At 38.7% G+C, this 22,128-nt stretch overlaps 1 protein-coding gene across 1 annotated transcript in view; it reads right to left on the bottom strand.

Moving 5' to 3' along the window:
- Window positions 1-3,066: 3,066 nt before the first annotated feature.
- The window catches only part of LOC117257069 (guanine nucleotide-binding protein G(s) subunit alpha-like), a 48,245-nt gene continuing 29,183 nt past the window's right edge, over window positions 3,067-22,128 (bottom strand). The window contains exons 6-12 of the mRNA XM_033626946.2: window positions 12,971-13,025; window positions 10,033-10,106; window positions 9,637-9,695; window positions 9,249-9,369; window positions 7,979-8,109; window positions 7,548-7,615; window positions 3,067-5,449 (exon numbers count right to left, since the gene is read on the bottom strand). Coding sequence (XP_033482837.1) covers window positions 5,303-5,449; window positions 7,548-7,615; window positions 7,979-8,109; window positions 9,249-9,369; window positions 9,637-9,695; window positions 10,033-10,106; window positions 12,971-13,025 — 655 coding nt within the window. The 3' untranslated portion in view covers window positions 3,067-5,302. The remainder of the gene's footprint in view (window positions 5,450-7,547; window positions 7,616-7,978; window positions 8,110-9,248; window positions 9,370-9,636; window positions 9,696-10,032; window positions 10,107-12,970; window positions 13,026-22,128) is intronic.

Below are 22,128 nucleotides of genomic sequence, written 5' to 3'. Positions count from 1 at the left end.
AGGGATGAATAAGGAAGCTGACTGTGAACCTAGACTTACCGCCTGACATCGGTGGCTGACCTCAATATGAGAAAATTTTTGCAGCAAAATCCCAAAACCGTGAGGAGAGCCCTCCCAGAGGGGTGGAGGTTGTTATAGCAGTGTATTATTGCCCATATCTTTTAAATGAGATGTTCAACAATCACATATAGTTGTAATGTTCAGGTGTCCACATACCTGTGGCCATGTAGTGTATTTCAAAGTTTGAATTAATAGACAGTTTTCCACCCTGCATGACTGAGTCCTGATTTACCCTTTGACGTCACTTGTATGGCGTTAGCTGAAAGTGTTAGCCCAGTCACTCCAACACAGTGGGTGGTGCAATACTATGCAGATTAAATACATGCAGCAGGCCCCTTGTAAACTGCCGCAGATGATACAATTTCCCTGTGTCTTATGTTAACAGGTGTGGCCTCACCTGAGCTTCACCTTCCATTACAGACTTCTCCATTCTTCACACTGACAGGAGTAATATTAAACCATCGTGAAACAATAGCGTAGTTCTTTGTGAGGTGACTGTCGGCCCGTATACACTGGAACTCTGGAAGTGTCAGTGGGTCTTGTTACTCAAGGAGGAATTACCTGCTTCACCTCATAATCCTGTTGCTCCAACAAGGAAACAGATGGAGTGTCAGCAAGGTTTCTACGAACGTGAGACGAGCACGTGACACTGTTTGTTTCTCTTTAACCTCCGCTGCAGCTTCATCTCTTACATTTGAATCTTCTTCTCAGTCTTCATGTCTTCATTCAGGAGCTTGTCGGTCGATCTCAAAACCGTGGTATAGTTTGGATAGCTTTTGAATAGCATGTTACATAATGTTGCTCCTTTTGTAATACACAGTGACATAAACAATAAGTCACTGACTGAACATATTGTACATTTAACTGGATCTAAAATCTCATACCCTGATATGTATGTACTTGCGTGTCTCTCAGAGTTGTTGTGACTTTGCTATATGTCAATCTCCAACATCTAATTTAAGTATTTGTACAAAATGTACAGGAAAAATTCTCCTCATGGAAAACCCAACAAACACTGAAAACGCTTGATGCCAAAATAGAAAGAAAAAGGCAGATGGGAGTTTCTTCTTTTTGAGCTAAAATTAAACCCTTATTGCTGCAGCCTGTGTGGGAGGCCTTCAGGAGAACACAGGTGAGGAGGTGTTGACACAAAAATAAACAGTGAATGTGATCTCTTCTCTCACATTATCACTGCTGCAGATCTGGAAGGATTAAACCAGAGAAGGAAACCTGGGGACTCAGATCTCTCTGACGAAGTTAAATAACTATACAGTTGATAACATGTACCAGGAAAGCCAGTCAGTGTGTGAATGTGTGAATTATAATTAATAAGTGTATTATGCTAAACAACTCCAACACCTCAAGACTTGAAAAATAAGGCCCTGATGTCATCGAGACGAGAGAATTTCAGACCTAACTGTTTCTGTATGCTCCGCTGAAATTCATCCCTTGTGTCGTGTTGAGTGAGTTGTGCAGGAAGTGACTTTGCCAAAAATTTCAAGGTGAAAACCGTCACATTCCTCCAGACTGACGAGTGTCAGAAACACAGATTAGTTTACACTCTGTTGCCAGTTTGTTAGGTACACCAGGATAGAACTAACGCAGTCTGATACAACAGGACGACAAGAAATCCTACTTTCATAAATGTTATAATGTTCAGTTTTTGTTTAAACTTTTAACACAGGTGGTGACTGAACTTTATTGTTACTGAGGCTGTAGTTGTACATGTATTCATTACCTTACTTAAATTAGGTAATTTGTCTGCATGTGTATATTTATTTGTGTACACAGGTAAAAAAAAAAAAAAAAAAAGGTTGCTTGTATTAACTGATCTAAATTTTTACAGTCCACTTTTCTCATGTTGTGTTTGTGTATGACTTTATATCAGGGTTCCTACAAAGACAAGTTAAATTGAAGACTGAATGAAATTCAAGACCAATTTTACAGTAATTAGTTAGTGCAAGAGGCCTTCAGTAGATTATTTTCAACAATAGAAGTTACCGTTTTGTTTTTTTTGTTGTTTTTAATTTTACAGTGCAACGTCAGGAAAAAATAATAGTTAGTGCAAGAGGCCTTCAGTAGATTATTTTCAACAATAGAAGTTACCGTTTTGTTTTTTTTTTTGTTTTTAATTTTACAGTGCAACGTCAGGAAAAAATAATATAAATCCTACTTCCCATGTCTAAGCAATTTCAAGACTTTTGAAAGACTGATCAGAGACATTTCAATACCGATTAAATCCATATTTTTAGATGAATGAATTCAGTACCTTTTAAAACTTTTTTAGGATCTGCAGGAACCCTGATTTGTGTACGTATTTTCTATATTTTTTCTCTTTTAAAGCACGTTGTGATCTCTGGTTTTGGTGAGTGCTATGTAATTTAAATTTACAAATATTAATTGCATCGTTTTAGAGAAAGGTCTGTCCAATATTTAGTCTACCCTCACTGATATAAATGGAGTGGGCACAATAGAAGAAACACCTCTCATTGAACATTATAACCTTCATGACAGAAGAATTCACTGTAGGACTGTAGTATATTAGACTGAGCTTTAAAGGTCCAGCATGTAGGATTTAGGGTTATATTTTGGCAAAGACAGAGTATAATATTCAGTACTGTTTTCATTGGTCTAGATAAGCTTGAAAATAAGAACTATTGTATTACTAGAAGGAACTATTTATACCTACAAACGGAGCAGGTCCTCTTCCATGGAGTCGGCCATGTTGTTTTTACGGTAGCCCAGAGAGGACAAACAAAACACTGGCTCTAGACTGGGTGGTTCATGTTTCTGCGTCGGCCATTGTAGCTCTATTATATGCTGGCACATGGGAGAGGTTTCAGTTGGTTGCAATCTACAACCTCACCACTAGATGCCTCTAAATCCTACACACTGGACCTTTAAGACAGGCGTACCTAATAAACTGGCAGATGAGTGCGTGTGATGCAGACGTAGAGAGGATCTGGTGAACTCAGCCTGAGAATGAACCAAACACTAATACAACTGTTTCTTCTTGTTTAAGCAAAAAGAATTTGGTTTATGTAGAAACAAGCAATGTTTTGCAACTGGATATTTCCGTCTCCTTCAAAAGAGTTAAAGCTAAAATAAAATTAAAATAAAAAAAACAAAACAAAAACAAATTAATACCCATCCCATTGCACCCAGAATCGCCACCTTCCGAAAAATGTATGCAGATGTTACTGACAGAAAGCAAAGGAAACCTGGGGGACAGCTCACAAGGGGGGATAGATATAAGTGTACAGTGCATATATATAAAATATAAAATCTGAAATATATTTTATATATATTAAATTGTGTTAGGGTTCAGTATCTTTCACTACACAGCATTAAGGTGGTGTGTCTGATTATCTTTTTTTTTCTTATTTTTTTTTCTTTTCAAATCCTATTATATAAACCAGAGGAGAGTCAAAGCAAAACAAATGAATCAACGAACAAACAAATCTGGGGAGGGGAGAAAAAAAATAAAATAAACTAAGCAACAGACGAAAGGCCTCCGCCCCGATCCGATGCCCCTCCCCCCAGCCTCCAGCGGAGGGGCGAGCCAGCACGGACGAGGTGGGACAGACCCGTCCAGCTGTACAGCGCAGTGAAACATAACTTACATATTAGCTCATTTTTACACGTACAGTCGTGATCAAGGCACAGGGATCTTCTACAAGTTAATTTTTTTTCTTCAATAAAGTTGTACAAAATAATACATTTTACAGTCTGTACAAGAATAATAGTCCAGCAGTAAAATAAAGACAGACGTACTTAAAGCTGGGAGGGGACAGGAAGTGGGAGCGGGAGGTGTCAGAGAGTAAGACGAAAGGTGGTTGTGTGTGGCGGGGTAGGATGTCGTGTGGGGAGGGAAGGGGGGCTGATGAGGGCTGAAGCTTGTGTGTGTGTGTGTGTGTGTGTGTGCGCGTGTGTTCCCAGGTAAAATGTTGCATCCAGTCTCGACAAGTCATTTCTTCTTCATGCTTTCCTTTTGTTATTTTCCATATTAAATAAAACCTCTTCTTTATTTTCCACATGTTGAGTAGTTGTCAGATAGCAGCAGGGGCAAAGGGGCGAGGCTGTAAATGTATGTGTGTGTGTGTAGGTGAAGAGGAGGGGGGGGGGGGGGGGGGGGGGGGATTAAATGGTGCACAAAGGCTGATCACACACACAGTGTACACCAACACACAACATGGGGTAAAAACTAACAAAAACTTAAAAGTTGATTTGTGTTATTACAGGAATATATAATATTTATATTTATATATATACATATTTATATACACACATATATAAATATCTATATATATAGCTTGGATTTTTTGCACTGCATGAAGTTCACTGGTATGCATGAATTTATGCATTGTATGATATTTCTTTTTTTTTTTTTTTTCCTCGACATTTTTTGTTGTTGTTTTCTGCCGTCCCTCCTCGATCGGGGTTCTTGAAGAGCGGGTCATGTGAGCCGTGTGGTCTTATGTTCGAGTCACGCTCACGTCCACAGGCAGCCGTTAGTCAATTAGTCCGTCTGTTCGGGCAACAAAAAAAAGGCTCACAGCCCTTTTCTGTATCAGTTTGCCACCCTCCGTGTCCATCGTTCTCTTCTTCTCCTCCTCCTCCTCCTCCTCCGTCGTCGTCGTCTTCAGCACGCGGTGAATAAACTCCTCTCTCTCAGGATGCATTATTTAATTCAGCCTCTGTAACTGTTAAAAGCAGGAGGACTTTTAAAGGATCTGTGTGTGTGTGTGTGTGTGTGTGTGTGTGTGTGAGATATGAGACATTAAAACCTGTCGAAGGGTTGTGCATGTCTTACGCTGTAGTGTGTGTGTACCTGCGAGTGTGTGTGTGTGTGTGTGTGTGTGTGTTGATATATCTGAGAGAGAAAGAGAGCTAAAGGAGGGAGAGCCTGCACTGAGGGGTTCCAGTCCTGACCCTCGTTCCTGGGTCAAAGTGTAGCTGAGTACAGCAGTCAGTCCTGGCTAATAGGTGATGAAGATGATGTTGGTGGATCCTTAACTGTGTTTCCTTTTTTTAGAAAAACTCTTTCCACTGTTTTTCTGGAGTTGTGTGGGACAAGTTCTGTAGGAGCTGTATCGAGATGGAGGCGAGGGCTCGGTCGTTTGGTGAAGTTGGTAGAAGTGGAGGGGGTGATTGGCTAACTGGTTGTAGGGAGTGGGGGAGGGGGTGGGGGGGTAGATAGGTAGGTTGGTAGGTAGATACGTAGGCCAGACGCCGCTGCCCATCACAAGAGCTCGTACTGCCGTAGGTGCATCCGCTGTATGATGTCGCGACAGTCATTGAAGACGCGGCGGATGTTTTCTGTGTCGACCGCGCAGGTGAAGTGGGGGTAACAGTAATGCCGTCCATCCCCGCTGGCTGTGCTGATCCTCTGAAGAAGACACAAAGGAAAGACATGTTAGTGTTGGAGGTGTTCTGTCTTATGTAGCTACGAAGGACTCCCTGAAAACGTGCCTTAATTCCTGCGTCACACAGTGTTGTGTACCTGGTGCGCATTCTCGTGTCTTTGCACTGGTTTCTCTTGTCACTTTTTGGACAAACTCACAAAACTATAACCTAGAGAGCTGTTTATTATCCTAATCTTTGCTTTAAGCCCAGAATTTAACCTACGAGAGACTTTTTTATTTTTCGTGATCATCAATTTACGCAGACACAATTAGGGTGTTTTCACACTTGGTCCTTTTCAGATCTCTAAACAGGCTTGGAGCGGTGACTCAGCATTTTTTTGCGCCAAGTGAAGACTTCAAGAGAAGTCAGACCCCTCTGAAGTGAACAGAACTCAAACGTCAAAGTAAAAACAAAACTATGTCAATATATATTTTATTCTATAGTGTGACCAGGAAAGAGAACTGAGTCCTCTTTCAAATGATCTGACAATGTGAACACAAAAAGATCTGAGTCCCTTCTCTGTTGGTCCACTTTTTGGTGCACTTTCAGAGGACTGAGTTCGGTTTGCTTGAAGAGAATTATATGTAAAAACACCCTTAGATTTGGGCTCACTGTGCTGCTGACACAGCTGCAACTGTGACTAGACTTCCCTGCAGACTTTTTTCCGACTGCTGTTATTCAACGTCAGTCATAACATTATACCAGGAAGTAAGTACAACTAAAATAAATTGATATTTAGATGGACTAAAATATGCAATGTCAGACAAGAAGTTAAGTCAGAGTTTTTGAAACAGTTTTCAGTCGAAGCACCAAAAATAATCTTACAATTAGCCCCTTTATAGCATGCAAAAATACTTTGCCAGACGGTTGAGCAGTTGTTTACAGTTTTCAGTTAAGGCTGCACGAAATGAAATATTTTCACGGGAAACAAAAATGATGCTCGACTTTTTCAGCATCTTACTCGCATTTCACGTGTGGTCAAACTGCCTCAGTTCAGTAGTGTTGGACTGCTGGTGACTAAAATCAGATGAGAGCGAGCTGTAATCACAAAACTATGACAGAATTTAATATGTATGGCAACGATGGAGCCTTATTAACATGCATCAAATAAACTGATCTCATGTTGTATGTGTGTATCATTCAGTGTTGCTTCCCTAATTTCCAGAGTTTTAGAAATAAAACCATCCCATACTCTGTCACTCAGAGCAAAGTAATTCAGGATTTTTGTTCTGTGTTCTTACAAAGGTGCATGCAGATTATCACATAAAGTATTAACGTGCACTCAGAGCATGGGCTGAGATGGTCATGGAGCTCGCAACAGTGTGCACTGCTGTGTCCTCCAAAACCACACCCATCCATGTAATACACCAAGTTTTTAGGGAGTCCTGTACCTCCACAGCCCTGTCAGATGAACTCAAGTATCCCTATAAGCACCACCTGTTATGCCCCTAATGTGTTCTCTGAATAGATTTACACTGGATGCATTTTACTATTTATTATAGAAAATCAAATATTGTCACAACACTTTCTTACTACAATTTCAGCTGTTAATGTTTAAGTCTGTTCAGTAAAGTTGCATTCCACTTAGAGGATAGCGCAACCATTTACTGATGACTTGTAGTTTCCTATTCAACTGTTAATCCACACTTTTACCCTGTTTGGACTTTCCACTGAAGTTACTGAGAGTATCTTGAAGGCAAATATCCTCTGAACACAGTGACTGAGAGGAACATCGCCATCTGCGAGATTTCTGTTTTGATTTTGGTGACATCTTTGGTGCTGAACTTTCACTAGTGTTGATTTAGCACGGCACGTCCAAGAAGAAGAAGAACATTTGCCAGTCGCACAGTTTGGATGAAACTGTGATGTCTTTGACTTTCTGTTAACTGCTGTTGCTGCTTCTGTCAAACTACAACCAGTTCATGAATCACTACTGAGTTATACAGGATTTTAAATCAGTGATACAGGTGGCAACATGTACATTTAGCGGACTGTCAGATCTGTGAACAGACCTGGTGAAATTATAAAAAAATATAAAGTTTGATGAAAATGATCAGGTAAAACATGAGCTTTGTACGTACCAGAAACTCATCCCGAATGAAGTACTTTGCCCTTGTGACGCGGGGATCCTCACCTGGCTCTGGTATTGCTGTTTGACAAGAAAAAAATCTGGTCACCATTAAGTCTCTCTTTTACAGTAAGACATTAAACACATCACTCCTCCTGCTGAACAGGATACGTCACCATGAGGAGCCACATCTGGTAAAGCTCGTAAGGATGATGAAGAATATTGTGACCAATTCAATAAGGTATTCTGTAAAGCTGATGTAATGTGCTATTAGACTTTACTTATTGGTTACGATAGAGCTTCATATTTAATCCTCAGCTGATTTTTAACTAGATTGTTGTATTTTGACTCATCATTTGAAAGCGTCGGTTTTGACCACAGACAAACTGATGTGTGTGTGTGTTATGTACTGGACACCCACAGATACCAGTGTCAGCCTCTTACCATCATCAGGTGTAGTGTAGCGTGCAAACTCCGGGAAATACTCCTCAATTTTAGATTTCCCTGCCAAAACCTTCTCAGCGAGCAGGTCCTGTTTGTTCAGGAAGAGGATTACAGAAATGGTCCGTAGCCACCTGCGGAGGGAAATGAAGGACGAGTTCAGTGCCAGGTTTCTTTGGACTTTCGATCAGGACCCAAAGTACGTTACAGGTCTGTTGCTGGAGTCCCCAGTTTTTAAGTGGTGTTATGTTTTAACAGGCTTCGAAACATTTACTCCTCTGGGCTGAAAAGGTCTTAATGCTCGTGCCATAAACAGTCCATATGTTCCCACATGGAGAGGAGGACTTTGTCTTCTCCCACTGTACATACATGCACCCTGAGCATGAATATTTCCTGGTTTCAATTTTCAATCCTGTTTGTACAGTACGTCACAGCACTTGTTTAAAATGTCTCTCATATTTTGTCTTAAAAAGGAAAAACCTTTGGTAAATAGCACTGACGTATGACGGTTCACGTTTTTGCTTTGACTTATCATTATTAGGTAAATGCCAATAGTACAATGTAATGGCTATAGAATAATGACATCATCTGTGTGTAGACTGGTTCTCTATAAGTCTCACTTTCTGCCAACGGGTATGAGGGCTCGATTTACAGCACAAAGGAAGTGCGTCAGCCATTACACAACCTGGTGGTTATCAGTAGCTCTCCAGAGTTACCAAAGAGTATCAATGTATGTGAAAAAGCCCACATTGTTGTATAATAAGTTTGCCAGTCTATTGCACTACGAGTTTATTTGCTTCGTTCTGATGTAATTTGATTTGTCTCACCTGAGTGACGTCATTGGAGCTGCTGTGTTAACAAGCCAACAAGGTTTAGTGTCAGTTTTGTTTGTTTTAGTTTGTATTACGACACTATTTTTCCTCTCACGTTTTTACAACATTCAGCTATACTAACTTTGTTTATTGCCGTGTGTAAACGCCTAAAAGTGAGCGTGTTGATGTTTATAGTTGAGACTCATTTATCAGAGTGATTAGTTGCTAGTGACCAGGAAGTGCAAAGCAGGCGGTAGGAAAGGTCTGATGGAAAAAACAGTGCTTGCCCGAGATGTCCCTTTGTGCCATATGCATTTTCTGAATGCCTTTTATTTCTCCCTTTTCACCTTAAACTGATACACTGGATGAACTGGGAGAGAGAGAGTGCTACTAGTTTCATATTTGATTAATAAATCCAGAAAGAAAAATAAAACTTTGAATTTCAGGAAGCTGATGTTCACCTGTTGTTCCAGATGTTCTTGAAAAGGTTGAGGGCTTCCTGTAGTCTGTTGGTCTGATTGTCTTCTCTGATCACCATGTTGTAGCTGCTACTCGCCACTACGAAGATGATGGCTGTCACATCTGTGTCACACACACACACACACACACACCACAGGATATGATTAACACATTAAAGAGGAGTAAAACTACCAAACACTCTTGATTACCTTTAGAGATAAATAAACACTGAGACATGCATCTGGAAAAAAACTAGAAAACAATCCTGGACACAAAACAATAATAATAATAATAACAATAAACAATAACAAATTACTAAATTAATGACTGATTGTCACTGATTATTTTTAAGTAATTCATAAATAGTGAAGCAAGCTCCAAATAACCTACCGTTGAAACACTGGATCCATTTTCGACGTTCATCCCTCTGACCTCCAACATCAAACATACTGTGAAACAGAGGAAGTTCAAAGGTTAATGTGCATTGCAAAAGTGGAGCAAAGACTTTAAATACTGACATCACTGTTTACTAAACAGAAACAAGACCTTCTCAACCAAATAAAAAACACATGACCTCACGAGACCTAATATTCAATATCAATTAAAAACAAATTATATAAAAAGGTGATTCATTTGTCATCCTGGGAATTCACATTGCTTATTGCCCTTCAAATATTTAATCTTTGGATGTTTCACTTGCAGAGTAAAAAGGGGAATATTCTGTATTTGCATCTGATTTTTACTTTATCACAAACACTGTGATAAATAAACTTTGAGGTAACTCACTGGAAATTGACTTTGTCTATTTGAAATCGTGTCTCAAAGATCCCAGATGTCAGCACTCTGCATCTCAACAGGTCCTGAAAAATAGAGACACACAGGATGGAGTTAAGATCATTAAAGATAAATATAGAAAAAAAAATACAGACATGGGAGGTGTAGAAAAGAGATGTCAGGAGGACAGACGTAAGAGTGTCAAAAGAGAAGAAAAACAAGGTAATAAAGACGGGATTATTAACAGAGGACAAGGATGGATAAACTCAGTACTCTTATGATTTATTATTGAATTTATAGGCATTTCATCTATAAACAAAGCATCATTTAAACTTCCTCTTAACTCAGGTCATACTGTATTTAATATTAAATAAAGACAGCTTCTTTATGTTAAGTATTACAATTTATTACAGAGCAACAGATATATTCATTATTATTTAATCTGTCAATAATCACTTTCGATGATTCATTTATTGTTTATGCAAGATATCATAAAACAGCAAATTCTCAGTTTTGTCTGACCAACAGTCCAAAAGTGAAGATATTCACAGAGAAAAGCAGCAAATCTTTATAAGTGAGAAGCAGGAAACACAAACTGTGTCTGAATCACATCCTATTTAATATATAGTTCACCCATTCTTGACAAATCACGCCCCACCAAAATATAAGAGCCTTTAAGTTGTAATTCATCAACGGAATTATTATTCTTTGGGGTGGAATATTATAATAAAAGGATTTACATGTAGGAAAAAAATATGATTTATAAAATACTTTGATCTGCTTTCATTTTTTTAACTTGTAAACTTGTAAACTAAACCCAGTGCCAGAAAACACATTTGTCCCAGACAAGAATTCACAACTTCAAATAATTAAAAATGTGTTAAAAGCCTTCAAAATCAGTTTGTACTGATACCATTGGTGTAAAAATGTTCTGCTAATCTTCTTTGTTTTAAAGTTTATTTTTTATGAAAATGTGTCCCAGAGTTTTGTCAAGTCTGTCAAATTTCTAAAAACCATAATTTAATCGAGCATAAAATGTATTAGCTATATCATAAGGACTCCTGTCTCACTTCCTGGTTTCCAAAAAGAGGGGAATGCTGCTCAAGTACCAGTAAGCTTTCTATTTACTGGTAAAGTCATTAAATAATATTGCTATTGAGTGTCTCAACCAGAACATGTCAACTCTGTAGCCTTCTAAATCCAAACTAAATAAGAATTAAGGTTTAAAAAGGAGTAGTTTGATTAGCATTAAGGGAACTCTTAGCAACTTTGAAAAATAAAATGGCTACTCACTACAACTGCTGTAAAATGAATAAATATATAACTTTTTGTCAACACAATAAGACACCAACCTTGTCAGATCTTACCTCTGACATCCATTATATAGCTAAAATTTGATCACTGGGAGGTCGGCCCATTACAAGGTTTAATAGTCAAGGCACAAACACAAAAATAAGGTTTGGCCCCATTTGTCAAGAATAGGTGAGTGCACTATTTTTACACTGTGTCTGAACTCTATAAAATGTCTGGGCTATATAGTTGCTTCAAAAACTCCAACAATGGAACAAAAAAAAGTTGAGTGCATGGTGCTCTGTGCTCACAATCCCACAATGCAATGCCTCACATTTTCTGGATGTAAAAATTACAGTTGTGTGACTGTACAGCTGTCAGGGACGACACAAAATGACGCTGATTTATAAGAGTCCAAACGCTTGATTAACTGTGAACTACAAAGTATACTACTGAGTGTGTGTTATATAGGAAGCAGTGAGTGAGTGAACGAGGGAATGATTTGGGACGCAGCCAACAGTCCATCTTCACAGCGGACATTTTGACTTGTCATAGTAGGAATGTACAGATGTTACTAATAACATTAATGATGACTGTTTCAGTAAACCATGACAGAGTGACAGTGGCTACGATTGCATGCACACTAATATTCCACTATTTTTTTCGAACATGACAGTAATTTGATATGGCTCAGGTAAAAATCATATTCTGTTTAGATATTCCGAAATTAACCTTTTTCCGACTTCAAAATGTTCTGAGTAAGAAATGCGGGATATGTTGGTATTATTCAGGTTTTAATAGCATTCTTTGGACATATATGTACACAGCGCATTAAGAATATTCGTCTCAATTGGGGTTTTTACAGCAGTTTGCGACACATAGCATCTTGCCTTTTTACGGTCAGCTATGTGCGTTGTCATGGATATGTTGTACATAAATCAACCAGCCGACAGTTCGCAAGGTTGTGGGGAAGAGATGCATGCCCAAAAAAAAGCACACATTTCTTTTCAGAAGGAGAAAAACACCTACTTTTTAACATTGTGACAGACTTGGATATCAACAGGTTTTTGGATATGCACAAATATCGTAGAGCCAAAATTTTCGAGAAGGTGGCTGAAGGAATGAAAGAAGGAGGCTGTGTTCACATGGTTGAACAAGTCCGCCACCGGTAGGAAACTCTTGAGGTTATTTTGACGTGTTAAATGACATGTTAAGGCACCTAAATCAGAGTTTGTACAGCTGCATGTAAACAGGAATATTAGTGGAATATTCATTTTCATTAGCTGCTTAAACAGCTTATTAGAAATACTTTTATATTTTTTGGAATAAGGGCAAAAACTGTAATATTTTGTGCACATAAACGTAGTCAGTGAGGCAGTACACACAATACCAGAACCCTGAAATTGATACAGTAAACAGAGTTCACCCATCGATAATTTAATTATCTATATCTGTGCTGTTTGTGACAAGTCAAAATGCTTCCTGTAAAAAAGCACCATATTTGGCATTTTTTCTTGATAAATCAAATCAAATAAAAAAATTCTTGACGCTTAATTTTCTGTCAATCAGCTAAACAAATAACTGACTAATAGTTTTAGCACCACAGATGCAGACAGAGTGTTTCAATATACTGCAGGTGTTTGACTGTAGAGCATCTCACCTGATCAGTGGGTGTGTAGTCATTCTGCCTGACCACATCGATCCTGTCTAAGAAGCTGCGAGAAAGAACAGAAAAATACAGCCGGTTAGATCTTAAGCACATTATAACAATATAATGATAAAACAATAATACATGTACATAATAACACAGTCAAACATGTCGACATCTGCACTGGACACTTTCAGTAATCATCAAAATAAATGTACCTCAGCAACACATTTACCAGATGTTGATGCAGACAATTTTTAAAATCCTACTATACTGACATACTATACAGTGTGTGGTGGGAACTGTTATGGCACCCCAACACACACACACACACACACACACACACACACACACACATCGGTACATCCCAGTACATTAGTGTGAGCTAGAGAAAGATGGAGGACGGTGGTCTGTGAGCAGCCACCAGGGGGCGTGTGTTTTAATTCACAGCGAGATCAGAAGCAGCCAGTCTGAGTCACCAGCAGCCGTTTGCTCTGTCAAGCCAGAGAAGCCTCGTCAATGGAGCTGCTGTAGTAATACTTGCACAGGAGGAGAGGCGTGCGTGCGTGTGTGTGTGTGTGTGTGTGTGTGTGTGTGTGTGTGTGCGCGCGCGCGCGTGTGTGTAAGTGCACATCGGTGTGTATGTGCGTGGGCGGGAATGCAGGCCTACGGTGAGATCAGATTTGCAGAGCGCCTACCCAAATGAATGTTAATTGTTCCGATGAAGTGGCCTACATAGCTGCTGCTGCTTTTCAAGGTGTGTGTGTGAGCTGCCCTGATGCTTTCATGATGACTGTATCAGGGTCACCTGCTGGAGGTGTCTGCTGCAACAAGTCAGGGCTCAAAATAGACACTTCTACACGAGCATCTGTCAAAGAAACAACAAAATGTCTCTCATGTATCCCAGGCTCTCCTCCTTTACAATAAGTGAGGTATCGGATGAGCAGACTGAGTTTGTGGATGATGTCACAGGACTCAGACTTTTAAATGTCCCTGCTGTCCTGACAGTGCTTTGAGATGTACAGAAGAAACATTATGTAGGAAGAAGAACAGGAGGTGCTATGCTCTGACAGTGGAAAGACGAGTGGGCAGGCTAACGCTGCTGCACTGAGTGGAATTTGGTGATTATCTTTAAAGCTAAAGTGGCAACTATCGTGAATGTCCCACAAGCCTGCATCAATCAGACAGAAGCACTGCAGGGTTTCCCCACAAACGGCTCCTCTCAAGGGTGAAGCGCAAACACATCCACAGCAAAAGAATAATCTACAGAAGCACTTATAGTGCATCGTTTAAAGCAGCCTTGTAGGGTTTATACCTTTTATTTAAGCCACTAGAATCATCCTATCACTATTTGTCTCCTGTTAAACTTTACAGAAAAACTCCATTTCTGCCATAAGAGGCCCCAAAATACCATTTTTCTTCTTAGACTACACATCTGCAAAATGCAAAATTAAGACACAGATCATTAAAAACAGCTAAAACGACAAAGTAAAACAAGTGTTACTGATATGTAAACTACCTGCTTGATTGCACTTTCAATTCCATTATGATCAAAAGCACCATCTCAAGTCAGTTTGGGGATAAACAGGAACATTAACTGCACTAGAAAGGCTAACACTGCCAACACTCAGCAACTCACACCAAAACAATCTAAATTATTAAAGAGCATTACAGTTACAAACAAATATGTATTTTGGGGTGAACTGTCCCTTTAAGAACCACTGATTGAGCTGTACTGTCTGTAGTAACAACCAGCACCCGATGAAACACAGAATCCCTAAAAACCCCTGAGGTTGAAACACATTTAAAACATATTTCTGCCAGACAGAAAGCAAGAAAGGAGGAAACTCTTTGGTTTAACGGCTTACAACAGGTAGATATACGCATGCAGTAGCAATGGAGTTATAAGTTTTAATCTGCGTCATAAACTGCTTGCGACAGCTCCTAAAATACAGACCGCTTTTTTCTCTCATGTCACAAAATATTAACGTTTACATTTTTCTGAAAAACATAAGATCAAGCTTTATGGAAATCAAGCAGACTCGATAATTATGTGGTCAACTAATAACTGAACGAGACCTGCAATGATTAAGTGATTAGTTGTCAATAAAGCCTGAGTGATACTGAATTTTTAGGGCTGATGCAAATACCGATATACAGAGTAAAACATCCAGATTGTGATATGTCAGCCGATATTCTATCTATATATATATATAATGCAATTATCCCAAAAACTTGTGACAAAGTTATGTAATGGAGGCAGGATATTTCACACAATAAATGTTATTGTCAAAAACTGTATCATGCACTGAAACAGGAAACATCACTTTGATAATTATAAATTACTCCAACACTCTTTTTCTAGATTATGTTTTGTTAATAAAAAAAAAATCTGATCAGTGCTTACTGGACAACATACACGCCACTACCAATATATCTGTGAGAGGCCACTTAAATTAACTGCCATCTAATTTGGTAATTGATTAATCAATTTGAGTAATGTTTATAAAGGGAAAAAAAAGAGTTAAAAATCTCTGATTCCAGCTTTTTTAATATGAATATTTTCTGTTTTTGTACTCCTCTCTGACAGTAAACTGAACGTCTTTGGGATGTGTAAGAAATAAGACATTTAAGGATGTCATCCTGGGGTTTTGGAAACACTGAGCAACATTTTTCACCATTTTCTGACTTTTATGAAAGCAAACAACTGATCGATTATTGAAGAAAATAACTGACAGATTAACTAACAATGAAACTTATTATTAGTTGCAGCCCTAAAAGAAAACTGACAAACAAAACAAGATGCATCAGGGCGGCGCTCAACGACTCCTCTCATCATTAATATCCTGGAAAAACCCTTGACACAAACTTTACATGTTGGGAACCACTGTTTCAGGTGGCTGCTAACGTAGATAAACTTACTGATCTACCACCCTGTTTGATTCCTGCACGGCTGTCTGTTTTGACTGATCGTCTGCCCACCACTCTTATGACTAGAAAGGCAAGACACTCTCTCGTAGCTGCCTCTCAGGGCAAAGGTATGTAAACCCCTCTGAGATAACTAGGAATGTGGCAGGCAGGGGTGAAATGTGACAGGAGGGCTGCAGGTAACACACTGAGAGGAACAGGGGGCTGGGTCTGCGGAAGCTACAGCACTGGACAGACAGACGGAGGCAGTCAGGAAGAAGAGAGTGTCAGTGTGAGGCTGAAAGAGAAACAGAAGAGGACAAACAGTTTGGGGAACTAAGAGACGCCCCGTGTGCGTATCTCTGCACAAATGCACACTGACACAGATATTCATATAAAACACACGGAGGCAATTAAGCAGCCAACCAGTCTGGTACCATCGGCTCTCTGCAGGGGCCCAAGTGGCTCAGCTGTTCCCACACCACAGCACCTCTGCTGTGCCAGCACACCCAGAGCCCTCGCTGGACAACTGTTCAGCCTCTTACTGCCCCGTATCCTCCACTGCTCAGCGTCTGACTTCACCCTCCCGTAACATCCCCACACCGAGCTCCCCAAACACATAAATAACCGGGATGTGACAGAACCTAAAAGCTCTAATGATGACAGAGTTAACATGGCTGCCGCCGACATCTGCCGAGGCCAAACTCTTGTTTATCTACAGCTCTGGTCTGAGGCGGCGACACGCCCAGGACAAACACACTGCTCAATTTTTAGCAGTTCTCCCTATTAATAGGAGAAGTGCCAATAATAACCGTGCCTTGTAAGTTGAACTAAATAATAGTGGCTGCCCCAGTAACAGAGAGGTCTGCGGTGTTATGAATAACCTGTCAGGGTTATTCTGGGGTAGCAGACAGGCAGGCTTAAACACTGGAAATACACACAGGACTCTTGTCTGGTGATTGAAATAACCCAGTATTTACAAGAAAAGATAAAGTATAATTTTAACTTTTTAGTGCACCTTTCACTTACATATCATTTTTGTAGGTTTGCAGGTTCAACAGTTGTGAGGGGTTTAAAGTAGGACTAAGAAAAATGAACACTATATTTATAAACTTAAATCTTTATCATTATCATTATTATTTTAAACTACATGTTTATAAGAGATTTTCTCTTTACATACACATGTACATACGCATACAACAAAAGAAAGGTGTACCTCGTCAGCCGAAGCACACACTGCGGCACAAACGAACACAAAACACAAAGAAACAAACTTCTCAGACATAAAGCCATATTTTCTATGTATATAAACCCGAAAATTATTATATTTTCGTCACATAAATTGAGTTCAAACAAACCAAACTGCAAGGTTTCTATTAGAGTACTCTTCCTCTTCATCATCTTCTAAGTCCATTCATATCACCAAAGCACTAAAAAAAATCTGTATTATTTAATTTAATATTTTTTTTTGTTATAGCTATATAAACATAACCAACTCCAAACACTTTTTAAATTTAATTTAGGTGAAATTTGCTCAAGTTTAGACTTGAGATGTTTGAGGTAGACGTAACTTAATGACTTAATAGTTTACAAAAATAAAGAAGCAATAAAACTTTAGAATTTCTAAAGCTACTTCCTTGAATACACTGCTCTAAAAATATTACTAAAACTCCCACAAACAAGTTTAAACTACACAGTCAAAATCACAACTGCAAATAAATATGAGTTTATTATTTTCATTAGTTATTTTCCGGTGGTAAGAATTCTCCAACAATCAACAGGCAAACTGAGCTCTCCGCTGCAGCATCAACAGCAGCGTCCTGGTCCAACAAAGCTGATAACCCTCGATACTATAACACACTCATCTTGTTAAAGTGGCAGTATTAGGACAAAGGATTACCCAGATTATGAGCTGGTTTACATCTACAGCTCTACATGGGATTAGTCTCCTCTGAGCCACACGACCGTGTTGACTCGTCAGGCCTCCGCACGTACAGCTGGACTGGAAAATATGCTGAATTATTAGCTTCATTTACTTGAATTAAAAAAAAATCATTCACTTTATAAATAAGATAACATGAGCAGGTTCAGGTTACTGACTTAATTTAGTTTTCACTTCATGTTTAACACATAAAAAGTTTTTGTCTCTCCTCTGTTTACAAGCAGATTGTATTTAACATTAAACAAGAAACTAACTGTATTAACAAACCTAGCAACATGTAGTTTAAATATGAGTCTTGACAGTGTTTAATGTGACACAAACACACAACATCTGGGGACCTTTGCCCTGCATCTGAGCAACTCTGCAGATCGGCTGTGTGACACACACACGCACACACTGACACACACACACACGAGCAGGCCGGCACGATTACGCCCCTAAAAAGTGCCTCTTTCTTTCCACATCTGCCAAAATCCATTTGTGTCTCCCAGATTTCCAAACGTTCAACAAGCAAATTTATTTTCATGTTCACAACATATCCTTTCAAACGAGCACTAACACCATCTCAAACAAATGCTTTTTCATTAACGTAGAAAACAAATGTCATATTTCAGAAAAACTGAGAACGTGGCTAAAAAAGCTCAGCATGAAAAAGTTAGAAATGGTCATGTTACATAATTAACTCAGCAACAGGTGGGAGGTTTAAAAACAGCAACAGGAAATATCTATCAAATTAAATATAGCTTACTATTAATGTTACAAAGATGTGGGCACATAAAACACGTATTTTGTACAGCCCTTATCCTTGTTAAGATGACAAAAACATGTAAAAAAAAAAAAAAAAGAAAGAAAGAAAGAAATTATGTAAGGACTAAGGGACTGTTCATTATTTGTGAGGGGGGAGGCGGTGGTGCAAAAAAGGGGGAAGCATGTCAAATATTTTTTTAAGCACTGTGGAGGGACTTATGTTTTTTATTTTGGCTAAGGAGAGGGGCTTACAAATAAAAATAGTTGTATTTTGTATTTATTTTACCACAGATTTTTAAAGGAAACATGTCTGTTTTCTTTAGAAATTGTTAAAATTACAACATTTATCACAGGCAGAAACTGTAGAAACAGAAATTATTGTTGGGTTTCAAATTTCCAACAGTCCTTGGACACATCAGATCTAAAAAAAAAAACAAAAAAAAACAAAAAAACACTTACATTTGAGAAAAAAAGAAAAAGAGAAAACAAATCTAAGCTCCAAATAGTGACATTTCATCATTATCACTTAATTCTACATCTCATTTAAGATTTGAAAAAATAAACCGCACTAACTGACCCGCATGCAGGACAAACGTGAAAAACTGAGGTCTTCAAAAAACTTCCTCTTCAATTTTTAACCTTCAAACATCAAAGCGCAAGTTTCAAAAATTGCTGAATAACTAAACTAAATTATGTTGGAGGGAGGGTCATGTGTTTTCTGCCAATATTTGTAGCTTAGGGGAAGGTAAAAAAAAAAAAAAAAAAGTAAAGTCATACCATAGCCACCCCTCTCCTGTGATAAGTAAAGAACAGTCCCTTAATTCCTTAAACTTGCACCATAAACATACAGTAGCCTATTCACGCTGAACTGCACAACTTAGAAATTCAAAGCAAATTCCAGTTTTAAGCACCATAAAAACACTTTTAAAACATGTGAATTTGTCCCTTCAGGAAAACTCTGCACAAGAGCAAACTGAAGCTTCACAAGCCTCTGAAACACCAAGTCAGAGAAGTCAGAAAATGGTCTTGGCGCTTCCTCAAAGGGGGGAAAGATCATGCATGGCCTGCAGAGCTGAAAGATCTGGGGGCTTTACTGCGTTTTTGTACGTTAACGCTTCACATTGGGCTTCACCAGCCGATCCTTAATCAAACACACACACACACACACACACACACACACACACAACACGCACACACACATCCAGGGAGAGAGGGAGAAAGAGGAGGAAAGAAAAGAGAGAGAAGGCTGTGTCTGACATTACAGCGCTGCTCCAAAAATAGCTCCCTGGCGCCCTGGCCTCCAGCTTGGTTGTCATGGCGACAGAACCACAGGCGCTATAAATAGACAATCGGCTCCAAATCTTGTGCTTCTGGAGTGAGGCCAGAAAGAGGGAGAGACAGACAGGGAGAGAGGAGGAGGAGGAGAAGAAAAGAGCGAATGACAGATAGGAGAGAAGGAGAAGAGGAAGAAGAAGAAAAGACAGAGTGACAGAAGAAGAGGGGGAGAGGAACAGAGAGCAGGCAACAAAAGACATACAGACGGAGAGAAATGCAGGGAATGGAGTGGGTTAGAGAGACAGGGAGAGACAGGGAGAGACAGGGAGAGGAGGAAGGAGTGCAAGAAAGACAGAAAAAAAGGAACAAAGATCAAAAAGAACAAATTAAAGAAGTTAAGAAAAGAAAGGGAAAATGAAAAAAGTAAGAATCAAAGACTTAACAAAACAGGAGTCAGAAAGAAAAACGAACCGGATGAAAGAGAAACACAAAAAGAGACAGAGAGAATACAACAATGAACAGGAAAGAAACAATAAGAAAGAAGAGATTAAAAAAGGCAATTAATGAAAGAATGCAAGAACAAGAAGAATGAAAGTAGACAAGACAAGAAGACAAATAAGGAAAGAACATATCAAAAGAGAAAAAAGACAAAAAGACAAATTAAAACCCAACAAAAAAAAGACAGAGAAAAGTTGATTAAAAACATGATTAAAAGAAAGAAATGCAAAGGGACAGACAGACATAAAGTAAAGGAACAAAAGACCAAAAGAAAGAAAAGAAACAAAAAAAAATTAGACCAAAGAAAATAAAGACAGGAAAGACCAAAAAAATGCATAAAAAAAGAGAGAAAAAGACAAATTAAAAAGAAAATAAAACAAGATAGAGAGAAAAGTAAAAAAAAAACTCAAATAAAAGAAAGATATGCAAAGAGACAGGCAGACAAAAAGCAAGGGAACATAAAACCAAAAGAAAGACAAGAAAGAAAAAAAGACCAAAGAAAATCAAGAAGGGGAGAAAAGTCGAATAAAAACCAGAATAAAAGAAAGAGACAGAAAGACAAACAGTAAGGGAACATAAGACCAAAAGAGAAGAAAAGACAAGACCAAAGAAAATAAAGTAAGAAACACATAAAAACTGATAAAAACTGAATTAAAAGAGAAAGAAAGAAATGACAAATTAAAAAGTTAAGAACAAACAAGAAATAACAAGACAGGGAAAAAACTTGAATAAAAAAAAAGTGAATAAAAGAAAGAGACAAAAAGAGATGGAAAGACAAAAAGTAAGGGAACATAAGACCAAAAGAAAAATTTAAGACCAAAGAAAGTAGGGGTAATAGAGACAGAAAAGCTCAATAAAAGAGACAGAAAGAAAAAAGACAAAATAAAGAAGTAAAGAATAAACAAAAATGACGAGACAGAAAAAAGGCTAATAAAAAACTGAATAACAGATAGAGATGTAAAGAACCAAAAATAAGGGAACATAGGACCAAAAGAGATAAAAGAAATAAGAGGAATAAAAAACAAGACTTGCGAAAATAAAGGTAAGAAAGACAGAAAATAGGTAAATAGTGTTTAAAGAAGAGAGAAATAAAAAGAGAAGTACTGGGAACACTGGTGTGTTAAACAGCAGCTGAACACTGGGAGCGACACTATCACTGAACACACACAGCATTCAGGACATCACAATACAGTGAGATTGCTGCAGCAGTTTCTCTTCTACTTTAAAATGTACCTGACTCATGCTACACATCAGCACAGCCACAACACGTCAAACATCTGCTGCTTTAAACATGTCTAAATATATTCACAATCACACCACACTGAAGTATTTAAACTACAACCCCCCCCTCCATCCCCAAAAAATCAGTTTGTGTTTGCCCATCCCTCTTACTCTCCCCCTCACTCCCTACATCCTCGCGATGAGTCAGAGACTCAATCCGAGCCATTTTCTGTCCCTGCAGAAACACAACTACACATCACAGGGAGAAACAGCAAGGGGGAGGAGAGAGAGGCGAAAGAGGAGGAAGGATGCCGGAGAGGTAAATCAGGGGGACTCCGGCACACGTTCCCTGGGACAAGATTTCAGAGAATCGACAGATAATAAACACCGGCTGGTATCAAATCCAGGCGACACATAACACAAACAGACACACGTACTGAATGTATGAGGACGCTGTTACACACTTCTCAGTTTTCTCTGAACATCTGGTTAAAGACACTTCTGCAAAATATATATTTAATCTATAAATGAAGTTGTTTTAAAGCCTTTAATAAAAAACTTGCTGTGAGGGCCAAAAAGT

The sequence above is a fragment of the Epinephelus lanceolatus genome, chromosome 1, assembly GCF_041903045.1.
Source record: "Epinephelus lanceolatus isolate andai-2023 chromosome 1, ASM4190304v1, whole genome shotgun sequence".
Lineage (NCBI taxonomy): Eukaryota > Metazoa > Chordata > Actinopteri > Perciformes > Serranidae > Epinephelus > Epinephelus lanceolatus.
Note: the sequence above shows the minus strand (reverse complement) of the source record. Positions and strands in the feature narration are given on the sequence as shown.